Below are 21942 nucleotides of genomic sequence, written 5' to 3'. Positions count from 1 at the left end.
CAAAAAGTTTACATTTTGAAAAAATCTCTTAAGCTTGTCAAAATCTTGTATTCAAACATAGATATTGACAAACACATTTTTTTTTTTTTTGGTTTTTGGGCCACACCCGTTTGACGCTCAGGGGTTACTCCTGGCTATGTGCTCAGAAATCGCCCCTGGCTTGGGGGAACCATATGGGACGCCGGGGGATCGAACCGCTGTCCGTTCCTTGGCTAGCGCTTGTAAGGCAGGCACCTTACCTCCAGCGCCACCGCCCGGCCCCGACAAACACATTTTTATTACTTATGTCTAATCCTTCTAATAACTCTGAAAAAAAAAAAAGACACATAAAAACAATATTATAGGGGCCGGAGCAGTGGTACTAGAGGTAAGGTGTCTGCCTTGCAAGCCAGGAGCAATTTCTGAGAGCACATCCAGGAGTAACCCCTGAACATCAAATGGGTGTGCCCCCCCAAAAAAATATTTAAATATTTTAGTGAACCTTTGCAGTGTTAATTTTTTTTCTCTAAAATGTACCTGGTTGAGCTGTTTGAACATCCTTTATTCCGACTGATTTATTAGGAATGGAGTCTTTCACTTCAATAGAAGGCTGAGTGAATTTAAAACAAGATTAATAAATATTGTACAGCTTTTAAAATCTAAAATTAATAATTCTAAACAAACTGAAAGGTATTACCTTCAAGTGGTGGTAGTTTTCAAGAGATTCTAAAAAAGGAAATAGATAATCAATTATATATAAATATGAAAGTCAACCACATAGTCAGGCAGAATTAATATTAAGCAGAATCCTCATGCTTAGTAAATGACTGCACTGGATGTTAGTGGTTTTTAATGGGTTGTTTGAGTTAGGACATCAACAAAGAAAGAAATATGAGTCCATGATAATACTGAAGAAAAAAAGAGAAAACAGATCTCACTAAACATGCAGTTAAAGTTTCAAAAAGTTATTTTGCAAGTGATTATAAGTGAAGTACAGAAGTATGTGTCTATCAGTGTGGGCATGCTGATGGGAGAAAAGTGATGACTGATTGGAACAAAGAATGACTCTGCAAGGTAAATGTGAAAGTTGATGGTTGAATGCAACAGCATCATTTTTAATAAGAATAATGTGAAGTATGAAACTAAAAGTATTTATCGCGTTCTTCAATTTGCTCTAGAATTCACCAAGTACATTAATGGTGATGACAGCTGAACAGGCAATTCATTTCTCTTCAGAGAAGAGTATTAGGAACTGATCAGCTTAGATATATACTTGTAGAATAATAATGGATAAAAGCATTTCTATATGGTTTTCCATACCTAGGTGGGCAACTGGAAAGTCTTTATTTCTGGTATCGTCTATTTTAGCCAACTTAAAGTTGCTCGATCCACTCATGAAAGAAGGAATATAAAAAACATCTAAGAGACAATGTAAAAAAAAGTTTTCAATAACTGAAACTAGGATAGCAAGAAGGAAAAAAAAGTTAGATTGCTAAAAAATCATTAAATATCAAAATCTTCGTTTTTCTTTTTTTTTTGGTTTTTGGGCCACAGTTCAGGGGTCACTCCTGGCTGTCTGCTCAGAAATAGCTCCTGGCAGGCACAAGGAAACCATATGGGACACCGGGATTCGAACCAACCACCTTTGGTCCTGGATCGGCTGCTTGCAAGGCAAACGCCTCTGTGCTATCTCTCCGGGCCCAAAAATCTTCATTTTTCAATAGCAGCATACTTACTGAAAATACAATCCTATAGTGAGGGTATAATCTAATTCCCTTCGGGGCCAGAATTCATTTTATCTAGTATATCATGCCAGATTTTTAATCTAAAGGTATTTTTTTTTTTTTTTTGGTTTTTGGGCCACACCCTGTGACGCTCAGGGTTTACTCCTGGCTATGCACTCAGAAGTTGCTCCTGGCTTCTTGGGGGACCATATGGGACGCCGGGGGATCTAACCGCAGTCCATCCTAGGCTAGCGCAGGCAAGGCAGGCACCTTACCTCCAGCGCCACCGCCTGGCCCCTAAAGGTATTTTTAATCACCATGCAATACAGAGTTTTAAAAAGAAGCTGCTGATAGTTGATGTTCTAAAACCCATTCCTTGACCAGTTTTCATTTCCCACCACCAACCCCAAATTACCTCCCATCTTCCACCCCAGCCTGTGTTTATGGCAGTCTCTCTTGTTCTTCTTAGGTTTTTATGAAAGAATTATCTTATTAAACATCAACCGTTATGGGAAAAAGGAGCCAATATTTCTAAAAGTATTGTCCCACCCAAGTATATACATATGTATTTGTATATAATAGCTGATGATCACGTGCTTATGCTGTCTTTAATAAGAAAATATAGTTCTGCATGATTAACAATCCCTAACACCTTCCCCACCAAAAGAAAAGAAGCAGGTGTGGAAATTGCACTTTGCTTCTCTGACAAATTTTGGTATAGAAAGCTCAATTTTCAGTTGGCCCACATTTCCTATACCTCTCCCAAAGGAATCATGTCCTTTTATCCCCATCTACTATATCAACACCTGCTATACTTTCCATCTCTTGCACCCTGCACACTCGTTTTTTTAACACCCCATCCCTCTTCTTCCCAGAATGTTAGTGGGTCTTAGAGTCTCCCCCAAAAAGCAGTGCGAGGTCCTTTCAATTTAATCTGTTGCTAATATCTGGAAAGAAACATGAATTAATTTCCTTTTTATCATATAAGCATTTGCTTTGTTTAGGAGCATACAATAATAGCTGTGTTTTAAATCAACACTGTCAAATGACTTTTCCATTAAATACAGCCCTTACCTTCTACTTGTCCATTTAATGTACTTTTTTCTCTTTGATTTGCAGTTGCCGATAAGGGATCAACATACTTCTGTGGTAGACTCTCAGAAATACTCTGTTAAAATTATTACCAGTAATAAGCTGCATGAAGATTTCCTAATCACTTTCAAAGTTAGTATCTGAATTTCCAACTCTAAATGTAATAAACTTAAAGTAAGGGACACTGGGGCTGGAGCCATAGCAAAATGGTAGGGTATCTGCCTTATACTTGGCCTACCGCAACAGACCTGGGTTTGATCCCTGGCATCCCATATGGTTCCAAGAACCTGCCAGGAGCGATTTCTGAGCACAGAACAAGGAGTAATCCCTGAGCACTGCCAGGTGTGGTCCAGAAACAAAACAAAATCTTTAAAGACAGAGATACTGGTACTAAAAAACAAAGAATTTAACTAAAAACCTCATATATGCTCTCTCGATAGTCATGATTTTTTTCTTTATCTTTGGATCACACACAGCAATGCTCAGGGGTTACCTCCTGGCTCTCCATACAGAAATTTCACCTGGAAGCCTCAGGGAATTATATGGGGTGCCAGAGATGTAACCCAGTTCAATCTAAAACAAGGCAAGCACCTTACCCGCTGTACTATCACTCTGGACCTTTATCAAGTGGTCTTAAATTGGCCTTTGCCCTTGTAAATTAAGTAGAGACAGAAGAAGCATTCTCACAGACACCTGGCACCTTCTGTTACACACAGATCTTTTCTTTTTTCTTTTTTCTTTTTTTTTTTGTTTTGGTTTTTGCACCCAGCAGTGCTCAACAGTTACTCCTGACTCTATGCTCAGAATTCACTCCTGGCAGGCTCAGGGAACTATATGGGATGCCAAGAAATCAAATCAGGGTCCATCTGGTGTTGGCCGTCTGCAGGGCAAAATGCCTTACCTCTGTGGAATCGCTCCGGACCCTTACACAGATCATTTCTAATCACCTAAATTTTACTCCAATCCCTATCCTTGTTCAAATACAAACTTCTATTTTCCCCATTTCTTCTGTATGAACCATTTATAGTGACAGAATGGATCATTTTCTGGTTTTTCTGCTCCTACCACTTGTATGCAGTGCCTACTTTTCTGGCACAGCTGCTAGTCAGTAACAAATTCACATGCAGTACAAAACATTTGAACTCTCATCAAGCAGAACTCAATTACCCAATCACATTATTCTATAGATACAGAATATTTATACCTACTTGAGAAGTATAGGAGATCCCTAATGGTCTCTGAAACATACCCAAAATAAAAACTCCACATGACCATTCTAACTCTCCCCTTCTTGATGGTTGCTGACATCTTATTGTTACACTTTCCTGGGGAAGTATCCAGGGGTTATTTGTAGCTCAGTTCTCAGGAATCATTCCTAACAGTGCTTGGGGGACCCTATGGGATGTTGGCAATCATACCTGGGTTGGTCGTGTACAGGGCAAGTGTCTTACCCCTTTGCTATCTCTCAAGTGACATTTTTTCATTTTAAAAAATGTTCTTACTATTCATTAGGCAATAATGATACTGTGACCACTTTGCTTTCTATTTCTTTAGCATCCTCCACAGTTTACAAAGTATTTTCAGATTCATTACCATATTTGCTCATGACCCATACTTGAGAGGCAGTATTAGTACCATTTCTATTAACAAGGTCAGTAATACTCGAATAGGTTGAATACATTTTTCCAAGATTCCATAGCTAGTAACTAGCAAAGCTTGGACATTAATGTATCTTCTGACATCAAGTATTGTATATGTTTACAGTATTATGCAGCAGCTGCCCTATATCTGAGACCAAGGTCGTTCTTATTCTGTCCAGAGTTGTTAGTTTATCATTGCTTCATACTTGCAGTATTAAAAGACTGGCTATTGTAAAGCTACTCAATGCACCCATGTTTGGTTTCCTTTATTTTCCTGTGAGGATCACAGGAAATCACAGATTCTACTTGCAAATCACATATTCTGCTATCACCTACCATCTCGCTTCCAGTGATATTAAAAATTCTATTCTAAATATCCAAAATGATTTCTCATTATTAAAGAACCACTAAGCCACACTATTATTATATTACATATTTATTGTTTCCTCAAACTTTTGACTCCTGAGTCCTTGATTGCAGATCTATTTGATAATCTAATGATAGTTTCAAGAGCCAGGCATAAACGTTTGAAGTACATGTTCAAAAAAACCTTAATATTTAAACTCTTGCTCATCTACTCCCTAATCAAGAGTTTTATAACATTCCTTTATAGAGCAGAATCATGGATTTGGCAATAGGCAGACCTGAACTAATATTTTGGTTTTCAGGAAAGTCTTACTTGAAATATCAAACTGATTATGACCACATTCTGATACATTGTACTAGTTTCCTAAAGTACTCATGAGTAGAAGTATACTATACAGTATCATTGCATGAAGTGCAAAAAATTTTTAATAAGGGTTAAAAATACAAGAAACAATTGTTTGAGCAAATGAATGATGAAAATGTAATCCAAAACTTTTCTCTCATATTTCAGCATTATTTGGGGCTCATAATAAAAAAAAATAATAAAACACAATACCTCAGAGTCCCAAGGTGAGTCTATATCTTCCTCTTCTCCTAATCCCAGTGCTGACAGCATTTCTACCAAATGTAGGCACAGACAAATCAATTAGAACAGCTGTTACTACTGGTTTTTTGTTTGTTTGTTTGTTTGTTTGTTTGCTTGTTTGTTTTGGGTTTTGGGTCACACCCTGCAGTGCTCCGGGGTTACTCCTGGCTCTATGCTCAAAAATCACTCCTGGCAGGCTCAGGGGACCATATGGGATGCCGGGATTTGAACCACTGTCCTTCTGCATACAAGGCGAACACCTTACCTCCATGCTATCTATCTGACCTCTACTGTTTTGTTTTTTGCTTTTTCTGTTTTATTCTTTTTTTTTTAAACAGAACCACATAATTTAAATCATAAATTGAGGGAGGAAAAAATTGATGGTACCAGAATCAAACAGTCACTAAGTAGAAATAAAATATAAACAGACTTAAACACCAAACCCAAATAACCAACAAGAGAATCGATACCCAATCTTCATTAAGCTATACACAGAGGACAGCAGTTATACTAGCAGTTTGGGGGGGGCAACGAAGGAGGATGCTGGAAAAAAGATTGGAGGGAGGACAACACTGCTGGTGGGAATGCCTCTGGTTCAATATCACTATGTACCTTAAATATTACTGTGAAAGACTTGTAATTCACGTTGGCCACAATAAAAATTATTATTAAAAAAAGGTATGTTTATCTCCATTCAAAAATATTTCTAAGGACCAGAGCAATAGCAGAGCACACGCTGATCCAAGTTAAATTCCCGTCATCCCAAATGGTTCCCTGAGCCCCACCACGAATGACCAGAGAATGCTCAAGCTGAAGCCCTGAGCACCACTGAGTGTGCCCCAGACACTCCAACTTTTCTATAAATTATAATCAGTAACAGATAAGAATTTCAGGGAACTGGAGGCTGGCAAAATAGTACAGAAGTTAAGGAGCTTAGTCCTTCTATGTGGCCAACATGTTTGAATCCCCAGCAGAGCATGTGGAACCTCTCAAGCACCACCAAAAGCATTCCCTGCGCACAGAGCCAAGAGCTGGGTGTGGTGCAACAACAAGAACAAAGAGAAAAAGTGGAGTTTCAGGGACCAGGGAGATGGTACAGGGTCTGGAGTACATGCTGTCTACTTGGAGTTCAGAGTTCCTCAGACATCTGCCAGGGAGCAGCCCCCAGCACTGTGATTGCCAAGCAAAAAACGTACATTTCAGTACGTTTCAAACTGTTTGTTTCTTTTGGGGCCACACTTACCAGGTCTCAGGGCTAGCTCCTGGCTCTGTGCTCAGGAATTATTCCTGCTAGTTTAGGGAACTAGAAGGGTTGCCAAGGACTCAAACATGGGTCAGTCACATGCAAGGGAAGTGGCTGCATACTGTACTATCTTCTTGGCCCATTTCAAACTTTTTTCTATAACCATTTAAGTATAAGAAAAAAAACTTCACACTAACTTACCACTTCTTTTTTTGTGAGCTTCATCAACACAGGACAAATTGTCATTTTTTCTTTGGGCTTGTGACACACTTTCAATATCATTTTTTTCCTTTTCAACTGCTGGCTTTATAGGTCTTTCCTATAAAAACAAAAGCCCAACTTCAGGAAAAACAAATGTCCATTTTTCAATGTATTTTAACATTTTTCTCAAGGTTATGAAATATATGGTCTTTTTTTTGTTTGTTTGTTTTATTTTCTTTTTTTTTGTTTTTGGGCCACACCTGGCGGTGCTCAGGGGTTACTCCTGGCTGTCTGCTCAGAAATAGCTCCTGGCAGGCACAGGGGACCATATGCGACACCGGGATTCGAACCAACCACCTTTGGTCCTGGATCGGCTGCTTGCAAAGCAAACACCGCTGTGCTATCTCTCCAGGCCCGAAATATATGGTCTTAATATATCCTCATAAATATATGTGAATATTCACTTCTGAAATATTCTAGCAAATATACATATTTTAAATATCATAAAAAGATTCAAGATAAAAACACTAGTTGAAGACTTAAAATGAAAAAGGTATTTACCTATATTCATTGCAGCACTATTTACAATAGCCAGAATCTGGAATCTATCAAGATGGCCTTGAACAGATGAATGGCTAAAGAAACCATGGTACGGGGCCGGGCGGTGGCGCTAGAGGTAAGGTCCCTGCCTTGCTTGTGCTAGCCTTGGACGAACCGTGGTTCGATCCCCCAGCGTCCCATATGGTCCCCCAAGCCAGGAGCAACTTCTGAGCACATAGCCAGGAGTAACCCCTGAGCGTTACTGTGTATGGCCCAAAAACCAAAAAACAAAAACAAAAACAACAACAACAAAAAGAAACCATGGTACATATACACAATGGAATATTATGTAGCCATCAAGAGAGATGAAGTCATGATATATTCCTATACATGGAATCTATTATGTTGAGTGAAATAAGTGAGAGGGAGAAAGATGGACACAGAATAGTCTCACTCACTTATGGGTTTTAAGTAAAATTTAAGACATTAAGACATTAAGGCCCAGAAATAACAAAGTTAAGGGCTGGAAGGGCCGGAAGGACTGGCTCACAATTTGAAGCTCACCAAAAAGAGTGGTGAATTCTGTTAGGGAAATAAATACACTAATAACTAGCATGACAATGCTAAAAAATGAGAGAAGTATAATGCCTGTCATGATACAGGTAGGGGCGGAGGAGGAGGGGAGCAGTGGTGGTGGGAATGCTGCACTGGTGAAGGGGGAGTATTCTGTTTAAGACTGAAACCCAAATACAAACATGCTACAAATCATGGTGCTTCAATAAGATTTAAAAAGAAAAAAAAAAGGTGTTTAAAAAGGAGAAGCCTTAGGGCCCAGAGAGATAGCACAGTGGCTTTTGCCTTGCAAGCAGCTGATCCAGGACCAAAGGTGGTTGGTTCAAATCCCTTTGGTCCCATATGGTCCCCCGTGCCTGCCAGGAGCTATTTCTGAGCAGACAGCCAGGAGTAACCCCTGAGCAATGCCGGGTGTGGCCCAAAAACCAAAAACCAAAAAAAAAAAAAAAAAAAAAAAAAAAAAAGAGAAGCCTTCTTTAAAATTTAATTCTAATTTTTGGGTATCTTAATTTTTTTTTGAATCACTTTTATTGAGGCATCAATGTATAAAAAAAAAAACGGAAATGACTGGGGGGTTTTGTTTGTATTTTAGTGTTTAGCTTTTGGACCACATCTGGCAAGTGCTCAGAGGTTACTCCTGGCTCCATGTTCAGTAATTACTACTGGCAGGCTTGGAACAATATGGGATGTCAGGCATTAAATCCAGACTAGCCACATAAAAGGCAAAAGTCTTACTCACTGCATAACCACTTTGGCCCTCTCACCAAAGATACAGCTTTCATCATTTGCATTTAAAATAATATACAGGGGCCAAAGAGTGAGCACAGCAGTAAGGTATCTGTTTTCCATGCAGCCGACTCAGAACTGATGGTGATTCGAATCCCAGCATCCCATGGAGTCCCCTGAGCCTGCCATGAATGATTTTCTGAGTACATAGACAGGTGTAACCCATCCCCCCAAATAAAATGTTATATCATGGGGCCAAAGAGATAGCATGGAGGAGAGGCATTTGCCTTGCATGCAGAAGGATGGTGGTTCGAACCCAGCATCCCATGTGGTCCCCAAGCCTGCTGGAGGCAATTTCTGAGTGTAGAGCCAGGCGTAACCCTCGAGCGCTGCCAAGTGTAACCAAAAAAAAATTATATCTTATTTTTGTTGTTGGAGGACTACACCTACTGATGCTGAATGGTCACTCATTCCTGGTTCTAGGCTCAGAAGTTACTCCCAGTGGTGCTCAAGGGACCATATGGGATGCTGGGGATCTAACTTCAATCAGTCATATAAAGGCAAGTGTCTACTTGAGGCACTATCACTCCAGCCCCTATGCTACTTTGTTTTCTTTCAGTTTTAGGGCCATGCCCGGTGGTGCTCAGCAATTACTTCTGGCTCTGCACCCAGAAATCATTCCTAGCAGGCTCAGGGGATCATACAGGATACAGAAGATGGAACCTGGGTTGGCCACGTGCAGGCAAACACCCTACCCATTGCGCTATCATTCCAGAACCTTCCCCATGATACTTCTTAGGAAAGTTCTTGATCTCATTTAACCGTACCATGTCAACTGTACTTTATTAATAATCACTCATCTTTTTTCTTTTTCTTGGGGGGGGGGCTTGGGTCATACCGGCAGTGTTCAGGGGTTACTCCCGGCTCTATGCTCAGAAATCACTCCTGGCAGGCTCAGGGGACCATATGGGACGCCAAGATGTGAACCACCAACCTTCTGCATGCAAGGCAAATATCTTTCCTCCATGCCATCTCTCCATAATCACTCATATTGATTGACTTTATAACTATCTTGCATTAATTTTGGTTTTTTTTTTGTTGTGGGGACTCATACCTGGCAGTACTAGGTGGATTTATTCCCACCTAGTTCTTCAAACATTTATATGTATGAATATATATATGTTCATATATATATGAATATATAGGACATATATGTACTACATATACATTTATATCAAGTTCTCCTATACATTTATGTCTCCTGATATTCTTCTTCTCTCCTATGATCCTGATGATCTATGATCATGCTTTTATTTTCTTAAAACCTCTTCATCTTTATAAAGATCAAGAGTTTGGTACATGAAACAGCATGTAGAAAGCAAGCTGAAAAAATAAAATTACTTACATCTGGAAGATCAAGGGTTGCAAAAGACTTCAAAGGCTTCAGAACAGGTTCAGGTGACAGTAAGTCAGGATGAGAAGTGTCTTGGACTTTGACTGAAGACCCGGGAAATGTGTCAAGCACATCTTCATTTTCAGAATCAGAGTTGTCATCCTCAAATAAGACTCTATTTGCTGGTCTCACGATGCCACCTTTTGCTTCTAAAGCAATGAAAGGAAAGAGTATATTAAATGATCTATAATTTCAAGTCGGCAAATATTGCAAGAAAGGACAGAATAGAGAGCTTACGGTTTTTCTGAGAGTGCTCGGAAACAGCCATTAGCTTTGTTAAGTTTGGTTTCTGGACAGTCTAAAAAAAAGGAAAAGAATAGCTTTAATGGCAACAAATAGAAAATTTGTTTTAAAAAGTAACAATAATATTCAGTATCACTCTATATAACATAAACAGTTACAAGCTTGGAACTGTTCAGATGGAATTCAAACCTCACTTTTGGAGCAGAAGCCATTGATTGCATAGCCATAGGGTGTTTGCCTTGCATGCAGCCAATACAGGATGGACCTTGATTGGAATCCCAGCATCCTATATTGTCCCCCAGAGCATGCAAGGAGTGATTTCTGAGCACAGAGCCAGAAATAACCGCTGAGCACTGCCGGTGTGAGCCCAAAAAATAAAAAAAATAAAAAAAAAAACACAAAAAAAATTAAACCTCACTTTCCTCTTTTACTACAATACACAGGGGGTGGATTTTGAGACATGACCCAAGTGTTAATAGATGTACCAAACTGTTACTTCTTTTATCCCTAAAAATTATAATAAAGATTGTCTTATAAGTAGGTTTTCCTTACCAAATCAACTAAAGCAAGTATTCATCCCTACTTTAAAATTTTAAAACAATTATAATAAAAATAAAATAACCTTAGTTAACTATTATGTTTTAGGGCTGAAGTGAGAATACAGTAGGGAGGTATTTGCCTTGAACAGAGAGCCTGAGTATAGAGCCAGGAGTAAGCCATGTGCACAATCAGGTATATTTCTTGTAGACAAAATGAAGAGTTTAGTTTTCCTAGTATCATAATTAGATGGGTTGGAATAGCAAACAAAATAAACTAAAAAAAATAATTGCTTCAATTTCAGGCAGTATAGTAAGAAAAAGATAAGAATAAACCTGTAAAACAATGGTCCATGTATGAAAGCCACATACAGATAGCAAACAGAAACAAAATTGAAAGCAGGTTAATTAACTTCCAAAGGAAATACTTTACCTTGGCTTCAAAATCAAAGTCATCATCAGATATAGGCCATGAATCATCAATGCCAGGTTTACTGGAAAATCTTTAGAGATAAAACATACAACGAAAAAGAGTGACTTCATTTTCTATTAGAAACTTTATAAAGAGAGATAGTACAGCAAAAAAGGTGCTTGCCTTGAATGCAGGTTTGACCCCCAGTCCCACATATGGTCCAAGCCCAAGAGGAGTGATCCCTGAGTGTAGAGCCAGGAGTAAGCCCAAAGAATTGCCAATGTGGCACAGAAACCAAAACAAATAAAACGGAAAAAATAAAGTGTTAGGGTTGGAGAGATTCCTAGATCACCGATGTAGAGCTCCACAGCAGTCTCCAGCCTTTAAGTCTTCAGCTTATGAAGGCACAGATTCCTGAACAACAACAGACTTCAATGACAAAAAGCATTTGTCTCCCTGCTACTGAAAAACAATCTAATGGAACTTACTTAGGTTGTTCAAACATAGGGACATTAACCAACTACTTACCTGAATGACTGCTTGGGGGGATCCTAGACCTCCTAAATGCAAAACAAGTGCTCCAGTCTGTTAAACTATCTCTGCAGTGCAGCATGGTGAGTTGGACTAACAAAGTCTTTACAAAAATAATCTGTACTAGGGCCGGAGATATACCGTGGAGGTAGGGCACTTGCCTTGCATGCAGAAGGATGGTGGTTCAAATCCCGGCATCCCATATGGTCTCCCGAGCCTGCAGGAGGATTTTTTTAGCATAGAAACCAGGAGTAATCCCTGAGCGCTGCGGGTGTGATCCAATCCCCCCCACAAAAAATATCTGTACTTACTAAAAAACAGTTCATCGCAAGGAGCTTAAATTACCAACACACCAGGAGCCAGAGCAATAGTACTTGTTGTTTGCTTTGCATGCAGGTGACCTGGGTTCCATAGTACAGCTAGGAGTGACCCCTTGCAGAGCCAGAAGGAAGCCTTCCTTTGTGTGGGCTTTCCCCCATAAAAAAGAAATGTCAGTTCACATACCTAAAACGTGCCTGATTGGGCCTTACTTATGTTAAATGAATAGTTTTGCAGCCATAACTAACAGACCTTCCCTAAAACCTAACTGTGAAAACAAGTATTAGTTGACAATGCAACTGTCAAATGAATTAGACAAACTCTAGGACTTATGCTTGGACGTGGCTTCATAGGAAAACTCTGAAAGTTTTAACTCAATTTGACTTTCTGAGACCCGAGTTGGATCTGCTCTTCTTATCAGAGATGTGGATCCCTCTATATCTGTCAATGCTTACGGATACAGGAATGCATTTGGGATCCAGGTCAGTTGATGATTAACTCAACAGTTAACTACTTGCTAATTATGGAATCATGGGCGAGTGATTTAATCCTTCTGAATCTCAATTGCCAGCATACTAAAAATAAGCCATATAATACCATCAAGATAATTTCACAAAGCACTGAAAGAACTATAAGGAAACACAAATGTTACGCACCCAAGAATGTCTAGTCCACAATAAAATATTCAACAAATATTCTTTTCTTCTCTGTGTTCCTTAAAATTCAATTTTGATGTTCATTTTGGTTTGGAATTCAATTGCCTGTGCTAGTGGCTGACTCAAGGCTCTGTACTCAATGATCAGTCCTGGTCTGTGGCTCATAGGACCTTACATGATGTGGTACCAGGGAACAAACAGGAGTCAGGAGCCAGTATGAAGAGAGTCTCACTCATAGTACATTGTATTTTTCTTTTTATTTAACTTTTTTGTAGTTGGTTTGTTGTCATTTTTGTTATTGTTGTTATTATTATTATTTATTTTGGTTTTTGGGTCACACCCGGCAGCGCTCAAGGGCTACTCCTGGCTCTATGCTCAGAAATCACCCCTGGCAGGCTCAGGGGACCATATGGGATGCCGGGATTCGAACCACAGTCCTTCTGTACGCAAGGCAAACGCCTTACCACTGTGCTATCTCTTCAGCCCATTATTATTATTATTGTATCACACACAATAGTTCTCGGGGCTTACTCCTGGCTCTACACTCAAGGATCTACTCTTAGGGGATCATATGTGGTGCTGGGTCAACCTGGATTGGCTGCATGTAAGGCAAATCCTTGCACAAACTATCACTCCAGCCCCATACATTTTTCATCTGTAATATCCTACCTGCTTAAAGATTCTTCTTCAGAATTGTCATCCACCCCTAAAGGAAAAAGTAAACTACATTTAAAAATAAGTATCAGAAAAATAAAACTATAATTATTTTTTCCTAAAATTATTCCTTTAGAAGCCTGGAGCAATAGCACAGCAGGTAGGGTGCTTGCCTTGTATGCACCCAACATGGGTTTGATCCCTGACATTCCATACAGTTCCCCAAGTACTGTCAAAAGAACTGTGGAGTGCAGACCCAGGAGTAAGCCCTGAAATTTGCCAGTGTTGACTCTAAAGCCAAATAAATAAAGAATAAATAAATAATTTAAAAAACATTGAAAGTCTACTGCAAGCTTCTGGATTTTCCCTTCTCTTTTAAGTGTAACATGATGAAACGCTTTGGTAGACTGTCATGTGAGCAGTAATAACTGGATCTGCAGCTAATTAGCCATAGGAAAGGAGATATAAACAAAGGACTGTGAATCTAACAACTGAGGGGTCACTGGGATCCAGGTGAAGTCAGTGACTATCAAAATAATCCTGGTTTCTACTGGCTTTCTCCATGGCTAGTTAGGCTCCCTAGTAACAGTAGCTAAAGGCATCCTGATGTAGCTCTCAAGGACTACAGGATGATATTTCCTCTTTTTTAGCGTCCCAGAAAGACCTCCATTAACTTGCTTTAATGAAAGACTCACCTCTTCTCAAAACATACTTTTCATACCAGCAAAATTCAACTCCTCGTTATTCCTGTGAAGGTATTTTCCTGCGTCCACACCTTTGCACTGACGTTTCTTCTGAGTACAAGAACTTATGCCTCTTTTTACCTGGAAAACTAATGCTCACTCTGCCAATTTACATTACTCCTATCAACTTTGGGGCTACACTTGATCCTACTCAAGGCTTGTTCCTGACTCCAATGCTCAGGGATAACCCCTGGTGATACAAAGGGATTCATATGCAACACCAAGGATTGAACCTGGGTTAGCCATGTGCAAGGCCTTACCTACTGTACTATCTCTCTAGCCCAACTTTTCATTGATGTCATGAATTCAATACACTGATGCTGGCCCTGCAACTTGGGTTAATTAAGACATATTTAAGTTGGTGCCTGGAGAGATAGCACAGCGGCATTTGCCTTGCAAGCAGCCGATCCAGGACCAAAGGTGGTTGGTTCGAATCCCGATGTCCCATATGGTCCCCTGTGCCTGCCAGGAGCTATTTCTGAGCAGACAGTCAGGAGTAACCCCTGAGCACCACTGGGTATGGCCCAAAAACAAACAAAAAAACAAACAAACAAACAAAAAAAGACATATTTAAATGTGTCACTGGTGATATGTACAGAAGATGCCATGCTAACGTAAATGCATATACTAAATAGCCAAAAGTAACAGGAGCCAGAGAGACAGAGGAGCTAGAGAATTTGTCTTGCACAAGGCTGACCTGTTCGAACCTATCAGGTTCGATCCCAGACATCCCATACAGTTCTAGGCCCTGCCAGTATTAACTCCTGAGCACGCTGGGTTTAACCTAAACACCATCTCCCCCAAATGACAAATATAGGACTCCTATTTTGCTTTTGGCACATAATAACCAATGAATACAGTAAATATCTAAAGGATCAATAGTAACTATCTCCTGAAATACAGGGCTTCTGTCTTAAGATGTTTATAGACTTCAACATTAGAATAACAATTTTTTTTTTTTTTTGGTTTTTGGGTCACACCCAGCAACACTCAGGAGTTACTCCTGGCTCTATGCTCACAAATCACTCCTGGCAGGCTGGGGGACCATATGGGATGCCGGGATTTGAACCACTGACCTTCTGCATGCAAGGCAAACACCTTACCTTCATGCTATCTCTCAGGCCCCTAGAATAACAATTTCTAAAACACACTTGATAGTCAATGCTTACGTAAGTCAATTAATTCAAAATATTTCTTTTGGAAAATTCTGTTTGTAAAAAACACCTTTTTTTTTTTTGCTTTTTTGGGTCACACTAGTGATAATCCGAGGTTACTCCTGACTGTGCTCAGAAATCGCCCCTGGCAGGATTGGGGAACCAAATGGGATGCCAGGAATCAAACCAATGTCTGTCCAGGTTGGCCACTATCTCTCTTGCTACTGTAAAAAACACATTAAGTTAACCAAGGTGAGTTCTATAATCAACAATTTGAAGGTCAAACCTTTGTCTATTCCACCATTTCTGTGGCTTCAGTAACTTGCAAAATCAACCTACAATTACTCTTCAAAAAGGTCAAATGAGTTAATATAACTTCTTCCAGTTCAATTTATATTAGTTATTAGTTAAAAGTGATGATAACTAGCAGGTAGTGTGATTGCTTTGCATGTGGCTGATCCAGGTTTTATCCTCAGAATTTTATATTATCCCCTCAGCACCTCAAGAGTAACTCCTGAATGCAAAGCCAGAAGTAACTCCTAAGCATTGCCCAGTGTAAGCCCAAACAAAATTAAAAAGAAAGCATTTATAGTAGTGATAGTACAGCAGTGTACAGCAGGTAGGGCTCTAGCCTTGCTTGTGACCCACTTGAATTTAATCTCCAGCAAGGTCCTCCAAGCTCTGCCAGGTATAATCCATGAGTGCAGAGCCAGAGCCAGCTGCCCTTTGCCCTAAGCATGCTCAGTTATGGCCAAAAAGAAGAAAGCATTTCCCAAGTACAATCTCTTATTGATAATGGTGTATACTGGCTGTTTTGCAGTACTTAATGCTTACTGTCTGTAGTTTTCAAAAGGCATCATTAAGTTTCTAGTTTTAAAGACAATGCAATTTTCTTAGTGAAACAAATCACTGTTATAACGAATACTCACACACTAAATGTAATAATCCACTTATAAAAATCAAATACATATTTTTGTTTTTGTTTTTGGGTTACACCGGTAGTGCTCAGGGGTTACTCCTGGCTCTATACTCATAAATCACTCCTGGCGGTGCTCTGGGGACAATACGGGATGTCAGGGATTGAAGTCTGTTCCTAAAGATCAAATATTTACTTAGTAGGCTGAGGAGGCCAAACTGTTTGTGTTTCAATACATAGCTGACTCAGGTTCAATTCCTGACATCCACATGGTCCACAAAACCCTTCTAGGAGTGATCCCTGAATATAAAAGCCAGGAATAGCTTCTGAGCATTGCCAAGTATACCCCTTTCAAAAAAAAAAAAAAAAGTTAACAAGAACTATTAAGAGGGGCCGGGAAGGTGGCGCTAGAGGTAAGGTGTCTGCCTTACAAGCGCTAGCCAAGGAACGGACCGCGGTTCGATCCCCCGGCGTCCCATATGGTCCCCCCAAGCCAGGGGCAATTTCTGAGCACATAGCCAGGAGTAACCCCTGAGCGTCAAACGGGTGTGGCCCAAAAACCAAAAAAAAAAAAAAAAAAAAAAAGAACTATTAAGAAATTAATGTGTGGAAGAATAAAGCCATTTGTACAATTTCCCCATTGTTCTTTCTGTATTTTGGGGGGAGACAGGGTGCCACATCAGTAGTGTTCAAGGGCTATACATGGTGGTGAGAATTCAAGCCAGGATTAGTGGGCTGTAAGACAAAGGCCTTATTCCCTGCTCTCTCTGCAACCCCCAAATTCCTTACTTTTACTTTATCTTGACAGGGCCACCAAAATAATTCACTATATAAAATCTTACCTGGATTGTTATTTTGAAGAGAATGTTTAGGTATGTTTTCTAGTGCATATTCTGAAGTCGCTTGGCAACTGCTATTACAAAGAAAGGAGGAACAATATTAACACTTTGATACTAAAGAAAAACATTCCAATTCTTAGAGTATTTCTATTATAGCAAGCATATAAATTTTAATTATACCATATACTTCAAACTCCTAAGTTTGATAAATTTTTCATTAAATATGAAATTCGTTTGGGGAGAGTTCCAGATCAATGTTATAGGGCCCAGAGGCCACTGCCTATGAACTGAGTTTGGCTGTATGAGCTGAACAATTCAGTGCTTAGGCCTGGCAGTGCTATAAGGGGACATACAGCACTGCAGATGGAACTTGGGGGCTCTTAAAAACAAGGCTCTTCAGTCCTCTGAGCTATCTCCCAAGCCCCTGTGCATGAAATTGAAAGGAAAAAAATAAGTGACATACAACACTCATGAACTGGGAGTACGTGAGTAAATTAAAGTTAGCCTGTAAGATAGTGTCCTGAACTCATTAAGTTAGTACATGTCAGGGACAAGAGAAATACAGCAGAAAACACAATGCCTTGCGTGCAGCCAACCAGAAGTTAACACCCAGCATTGAATATGGTCCCCCAAACACCACCAGGAGTAATTCCAGAGTGGAGAGCCAGGAGTAAACCCTGAATACATCCATATATGGCACAAAAACAAACAACAACAAAAAATAATGAATTAAAATATATGTGACAGGGCCAAAGTGATAGTACAGTAGGTCAGGTTGTTCTTATATGCGCCTGTACTTGCATGTGGCTGACTGGAGTTTGATCCCCAGCATCTCATATACTCCATGATTCCTGAGTAGAGAGCCAGAAGTAAGCCCTGAGCACCACTAATAGTGGTTTAAATACAAACAACAAAAGTCTTTTTAAAAATAAATTAATGATCCTTTTCCGGTTCATAAGCATGATGATTGGGTTTTCACACGCCTGTGTGACATGTGCCTCCCTTCCAACCTTGTTACGACGTGGGCACATTACCCTTCTGACGTGAAAAAAATAAATAAATAAATAAATAAATAAATAAATAAATAAATAAATAAATTAAAAAGTGGCCGGAGGATAGCCTGGAATACGACGTTTACCTTGCACGCAGAAATGGTGCTTTGAATCCCATATAGTCCTCCGAACCTCCAGGAGTGATTTCTGAGCATATAGGCAGGAGTAACCCCTGAGCGCTGCCAGGTATAACCCAAAAACCAATAAATAAATAAATAAATAAACAAATAAATAAATAAAAATGGGGTCACCGCTGCCACCATTGCAAGGACCAGTAGCCTGACCATTGCTGTAGCTTTTGAAACCAACCCCAGCCCAGACCCCGGCTGAAGCTGATAACAGAGGTGAGCTGGGAATTTCCAAGTAGGGTGGACCCAGAATAGTCTACGAAGCAAAGCAGAGCATCTTTTAGCCAATGAACTCCACCATAACCACACAACAATCATGACAATGGGGAAACAATGCAGGAAACACCAGGCATAGAGAATGAAGATGGCAGCTCTGATCACCCGAAAAGTGCCAACTAATTAGTTAGCCTCTCAGAGAAGGAGTTTAGCAAAAAAATATGCAGGATCCTCATAAGAATCAAAGAAAGATCAAGTTGAACAGAACACAAAGAAAAATCAAGACATGAAGACAGAAATCAAAAAAACTCCAAACTGAAATAACAGGATCTCTTTCAGAGATCTGAAAAAAAAAATCACCCCAAGACACATCAGGAGCAACCCCTTAGCATTACCAGGTGTGGCCCAAAAACCAAAACAACAAAAAAAAAGAGAGAGATTTAGAAGAGAACTGTCACAAGAAACCTTCAAGGCCAGAAGGCAGTGGTGGAATATTGAGAAAAAACCAATGAAATGAATGCTTCACCTAAAATACTTCACCCAGGCAGACTCACTTTCAGGTTTAAAGGAAGTATACATAGCTTCACAGATAAAAAAAAAAAAACAGCTCAGAAACTTTACAGCCTTAAAAGAAAAACTGAAAGACAAGACAGACGAACAGATACAGCAAACTTCTACACAGAGATGACACGAAATCCCATGACAATAATCTCTCTCAACATCAATGGACTAAATGCACCAGTTAAGAGACATAAGAGTGGCAAAATGGATCAAAAAGCTGAATCCAATATTCCGCTGCCTACAAGAAACACATTTGAATAGTTAGAACATAGACCAAATTCAAAGGTTGGAAGAAAATAATCCAAGCAAACAACTCACTTAAAAAAGCTGGAGTGGCCATAATAATATCAGATGACACAAACTTATGACTCAAAAAAGTTACAAAGAACAAAGATGGACATTTCATACTAATAAAGAGATATGTACACAGGACGAAATCACACTCCGATATAAATATGCACCCAATGAGGGACCAGCAAAATATTTAATACAATTATTGACAAATTGAAAAGAAGACATCAATAGCAACACAATAATAGTGGGAGACCTCAGCACTGCCTTGGCATGCCCTGATAGGTCAACCAGGCTGAAACCCAACAAGAATATATTAGCTCTGAAAAGAGAAATGGAATAAAGTGGACTAGTACATATATATGTGTATATATATATATATACACGTATGTATATATGTGTGTATATATATACATACATATATATATATATATAGGACACTCCATCCTCAAAAAACTGATTACACATTCTTCAATGCACATGATCATTCTCCAGGATAGACCACATGCAAGCCATAAAACATATCTCCATAAAATCAAAAGTATAGATATTGTACATACTATCTTCTGCCTAGAAGCTTCTGCACCTCAAAGGAAATAGTGCCCAGGATACAAGAGCCATCCACTGAGTGGGAGAAACTATTCACCCAATACCCATCAGATAAGGGGCTAATATCCAAAATATACAAGGCACTGACAGAACTTTACAAGAAAAAACATCTAATCCCATCAAAAAATGGGGAGAAGAAATGAACAGACACTTTGACAAAGAAGAAATACAAATGGCCAAAAGACACATGAAAAAATGCTCCACATCACTAATCATCAGGGAGATGCAAATCAAAACAACAATGAGATACCACCTCACACCACAGAGAACGGCACACATCATAAAGAATGAGAATAAACAGTGTTGGCGGGGATGTGGAGAGAAAGGAACTCCTATCCACAGCTGGTGGGAATGCCGTCTAGTTCAACCTTTATGGAAAGCGATATGGAGATTCCTCCAAAAACTGGAAATCGAGCTCCCATACGATCCAGCTATACCACTCCTAGGAATATACCCTAGGAACACAAAAATACAATACAAAAACCCCTTCCTTACACCTATATTCATTGCAGCACTATTTACCATAGCAAGACTCTGGAAACAACCCAGATGCCCTTCAACAGACGAATGGCTAAAGAAACTGTGGTACATATACACAATGGAATATTATGCAGCTGTCAGGAGAGATGAAGTCATGAAATTTTCCTATACATGGATGTACACAGAATCTATTATGCTGAATGAAATAAGTCAGAGAGAGAGAGAAAAACGCAGAATGGTCTCACTCATCTATGAGTTTTAAGAAAAATGAAAGACATTCTGGGGGCCGGAGAGATAGCATGGAGGTAAAGCGTTTGCCTTTCATGCAGGAGGTCATCGGTTCGAATCCCGGCATCCCATATGGTCCCCCGTGCCTGCCAGGAGCAATTTCTGAGCCTGGAGCCAGGAATAACCCCTGAGCACTGCCTGGTGTGACCCAAAAACCAAAAAAAAAAAAAAAGACATTCTTGCAATAATAATTTTCAGACACAAAAGAGAAAAGAGCTGGAAGTTCCAGCTCACCTCAGAAAGCTCACCACAAAGAGTGATGAGTTTAGTTAGAGAAATAACTACATTTTGAACTGTCCTAATATTGAGAATGTATGAGGGAAATGGAGAGCCTGTTTAGAGTACAGGCGGGGGTCGGGTGGGGAGGAGGGAGATTTGGGACATTGGTGATGGGAATGTTGCACTGATGATGGGTGGTGTTCTTTACATGACTGAAACCCAAACACAATCATGTATTTAATCAAGGGGTTCAAATAAAAAAAATAAGAGGGTTTAATAAATAAAAATGACATTTATATGGTGAAAAAAATACAGCTTATAAAATTAGAAAATGATCAACAAAAGGAACCAAAAATAGGTATCAGAAGTAAATTAAAAAAGCTTAGAGCAGAAATCAATGAAGAGGAAATCATAAAAACAATTCTGGGGGCCGGCGAGGTGGCACTAGATGTAAGGTGTCTGCCTTGCAAGTACTAGCCAAGGAAGGACCGCAGTTCAATCCCCCAGCGTCCCATATGGTCCCCCCAAGCCAGGGGCAATTTCTGAGTGCTTAGCCAGGAGTAACCCCTGAGCATCAAACGGGTGTGGCCCGAAAAACCAAAGGAAAAAAAAAAAATATATATATATATAAAAATAATCTGATCATTTCAGTAGTGGATGGTAGTAATGGTCATGGTGGTGAAGTGTATGTGTACATGGTCAGGGTTTGCTCCTGAATCACTCCTGATAGGACTCTATGGATAATATAGGATATCAGGAATTAAAACCGATCAGCCAAACACAAGGAAAGGGCCCCACCTGCTATATAATCTCTCAAGCCCCCTTCCTGTATTTTTGGTTTCATCTCCAGAGCCTGGAATCCAACCCAGGACTCACACACATGGAGGGTAGTTCTTACTGCTTGAGCTGCAGGCCCAGTCTCTATTTAATCTTCATGCTGTGTGTAAGTGTAACTACTGACAAGGAGTTTAAT

At 39.6% G+C, this 21942-nt stretch overlaps 1 protein-coding gene and 1 non-coding gene across 2 annotated transcripts in view; one reads left to right on the top strand and one right to left on the bottom strand.

Annotated features, from left to right (window-relative positions):
- The window catches only part of LOC126014220 (ankyrin repeat domain-containing protein 26-like), a 263129-nt gene that overhangs the window by 235738 nt on the left and 5449 nt on the right, over positions 1–21942 (bottom strand). The window contains exons 5-9 of the mRNA XM_049777540.1: positions 17129–17199; positions 13489–13525; positions 11336–11405; positions 10361–10421; positions 10076–10272 (exon numbers count right to left, since the gene is read on the bottom strand). Of these exons, the coding sequence (XP_049633497.1) occupies positions 10076–10272; positions 10361–10421; positions 11336–11405; positions 13489–13525; positions 17129–17199 (436 nt within the window). The remainder of the gene's footprint in view (positions 1–10075; positions 10273–10360; positions 10422–11335; positions 11406–13488; positions 13526–17128; positions 17200–21942) is intronic.
- LOC126014870 (small nucleolar RNA U13) lies at positions 18065–18169 on the top strand. The gene has a single exon (XR_007497833.1). It is a non-coding gene; the product is annotated as a small nucleolar RNA U13 (small nucleolar RNA).

The sequence above is a fragment of the Suncus etruscus genome, chromosome 7 (assembly GCF_024139225.1).
Source record: "Suncus etruscus isolate mSunEtr1 chromosome 7, mSunEtr1.pri.cur, whole genome shotgun sequence".
NCBI lineage: Eukaryota > Metazoa > Chordata > Mammalia > Eulipotyphla > Soricidae > Suncus > Suncus etruscus.
The sequence above is the reverse complement of the archived record's forward strand: the minus strand, read 5'-3'. Positions and strand labels throughout refer to the sequence as shown.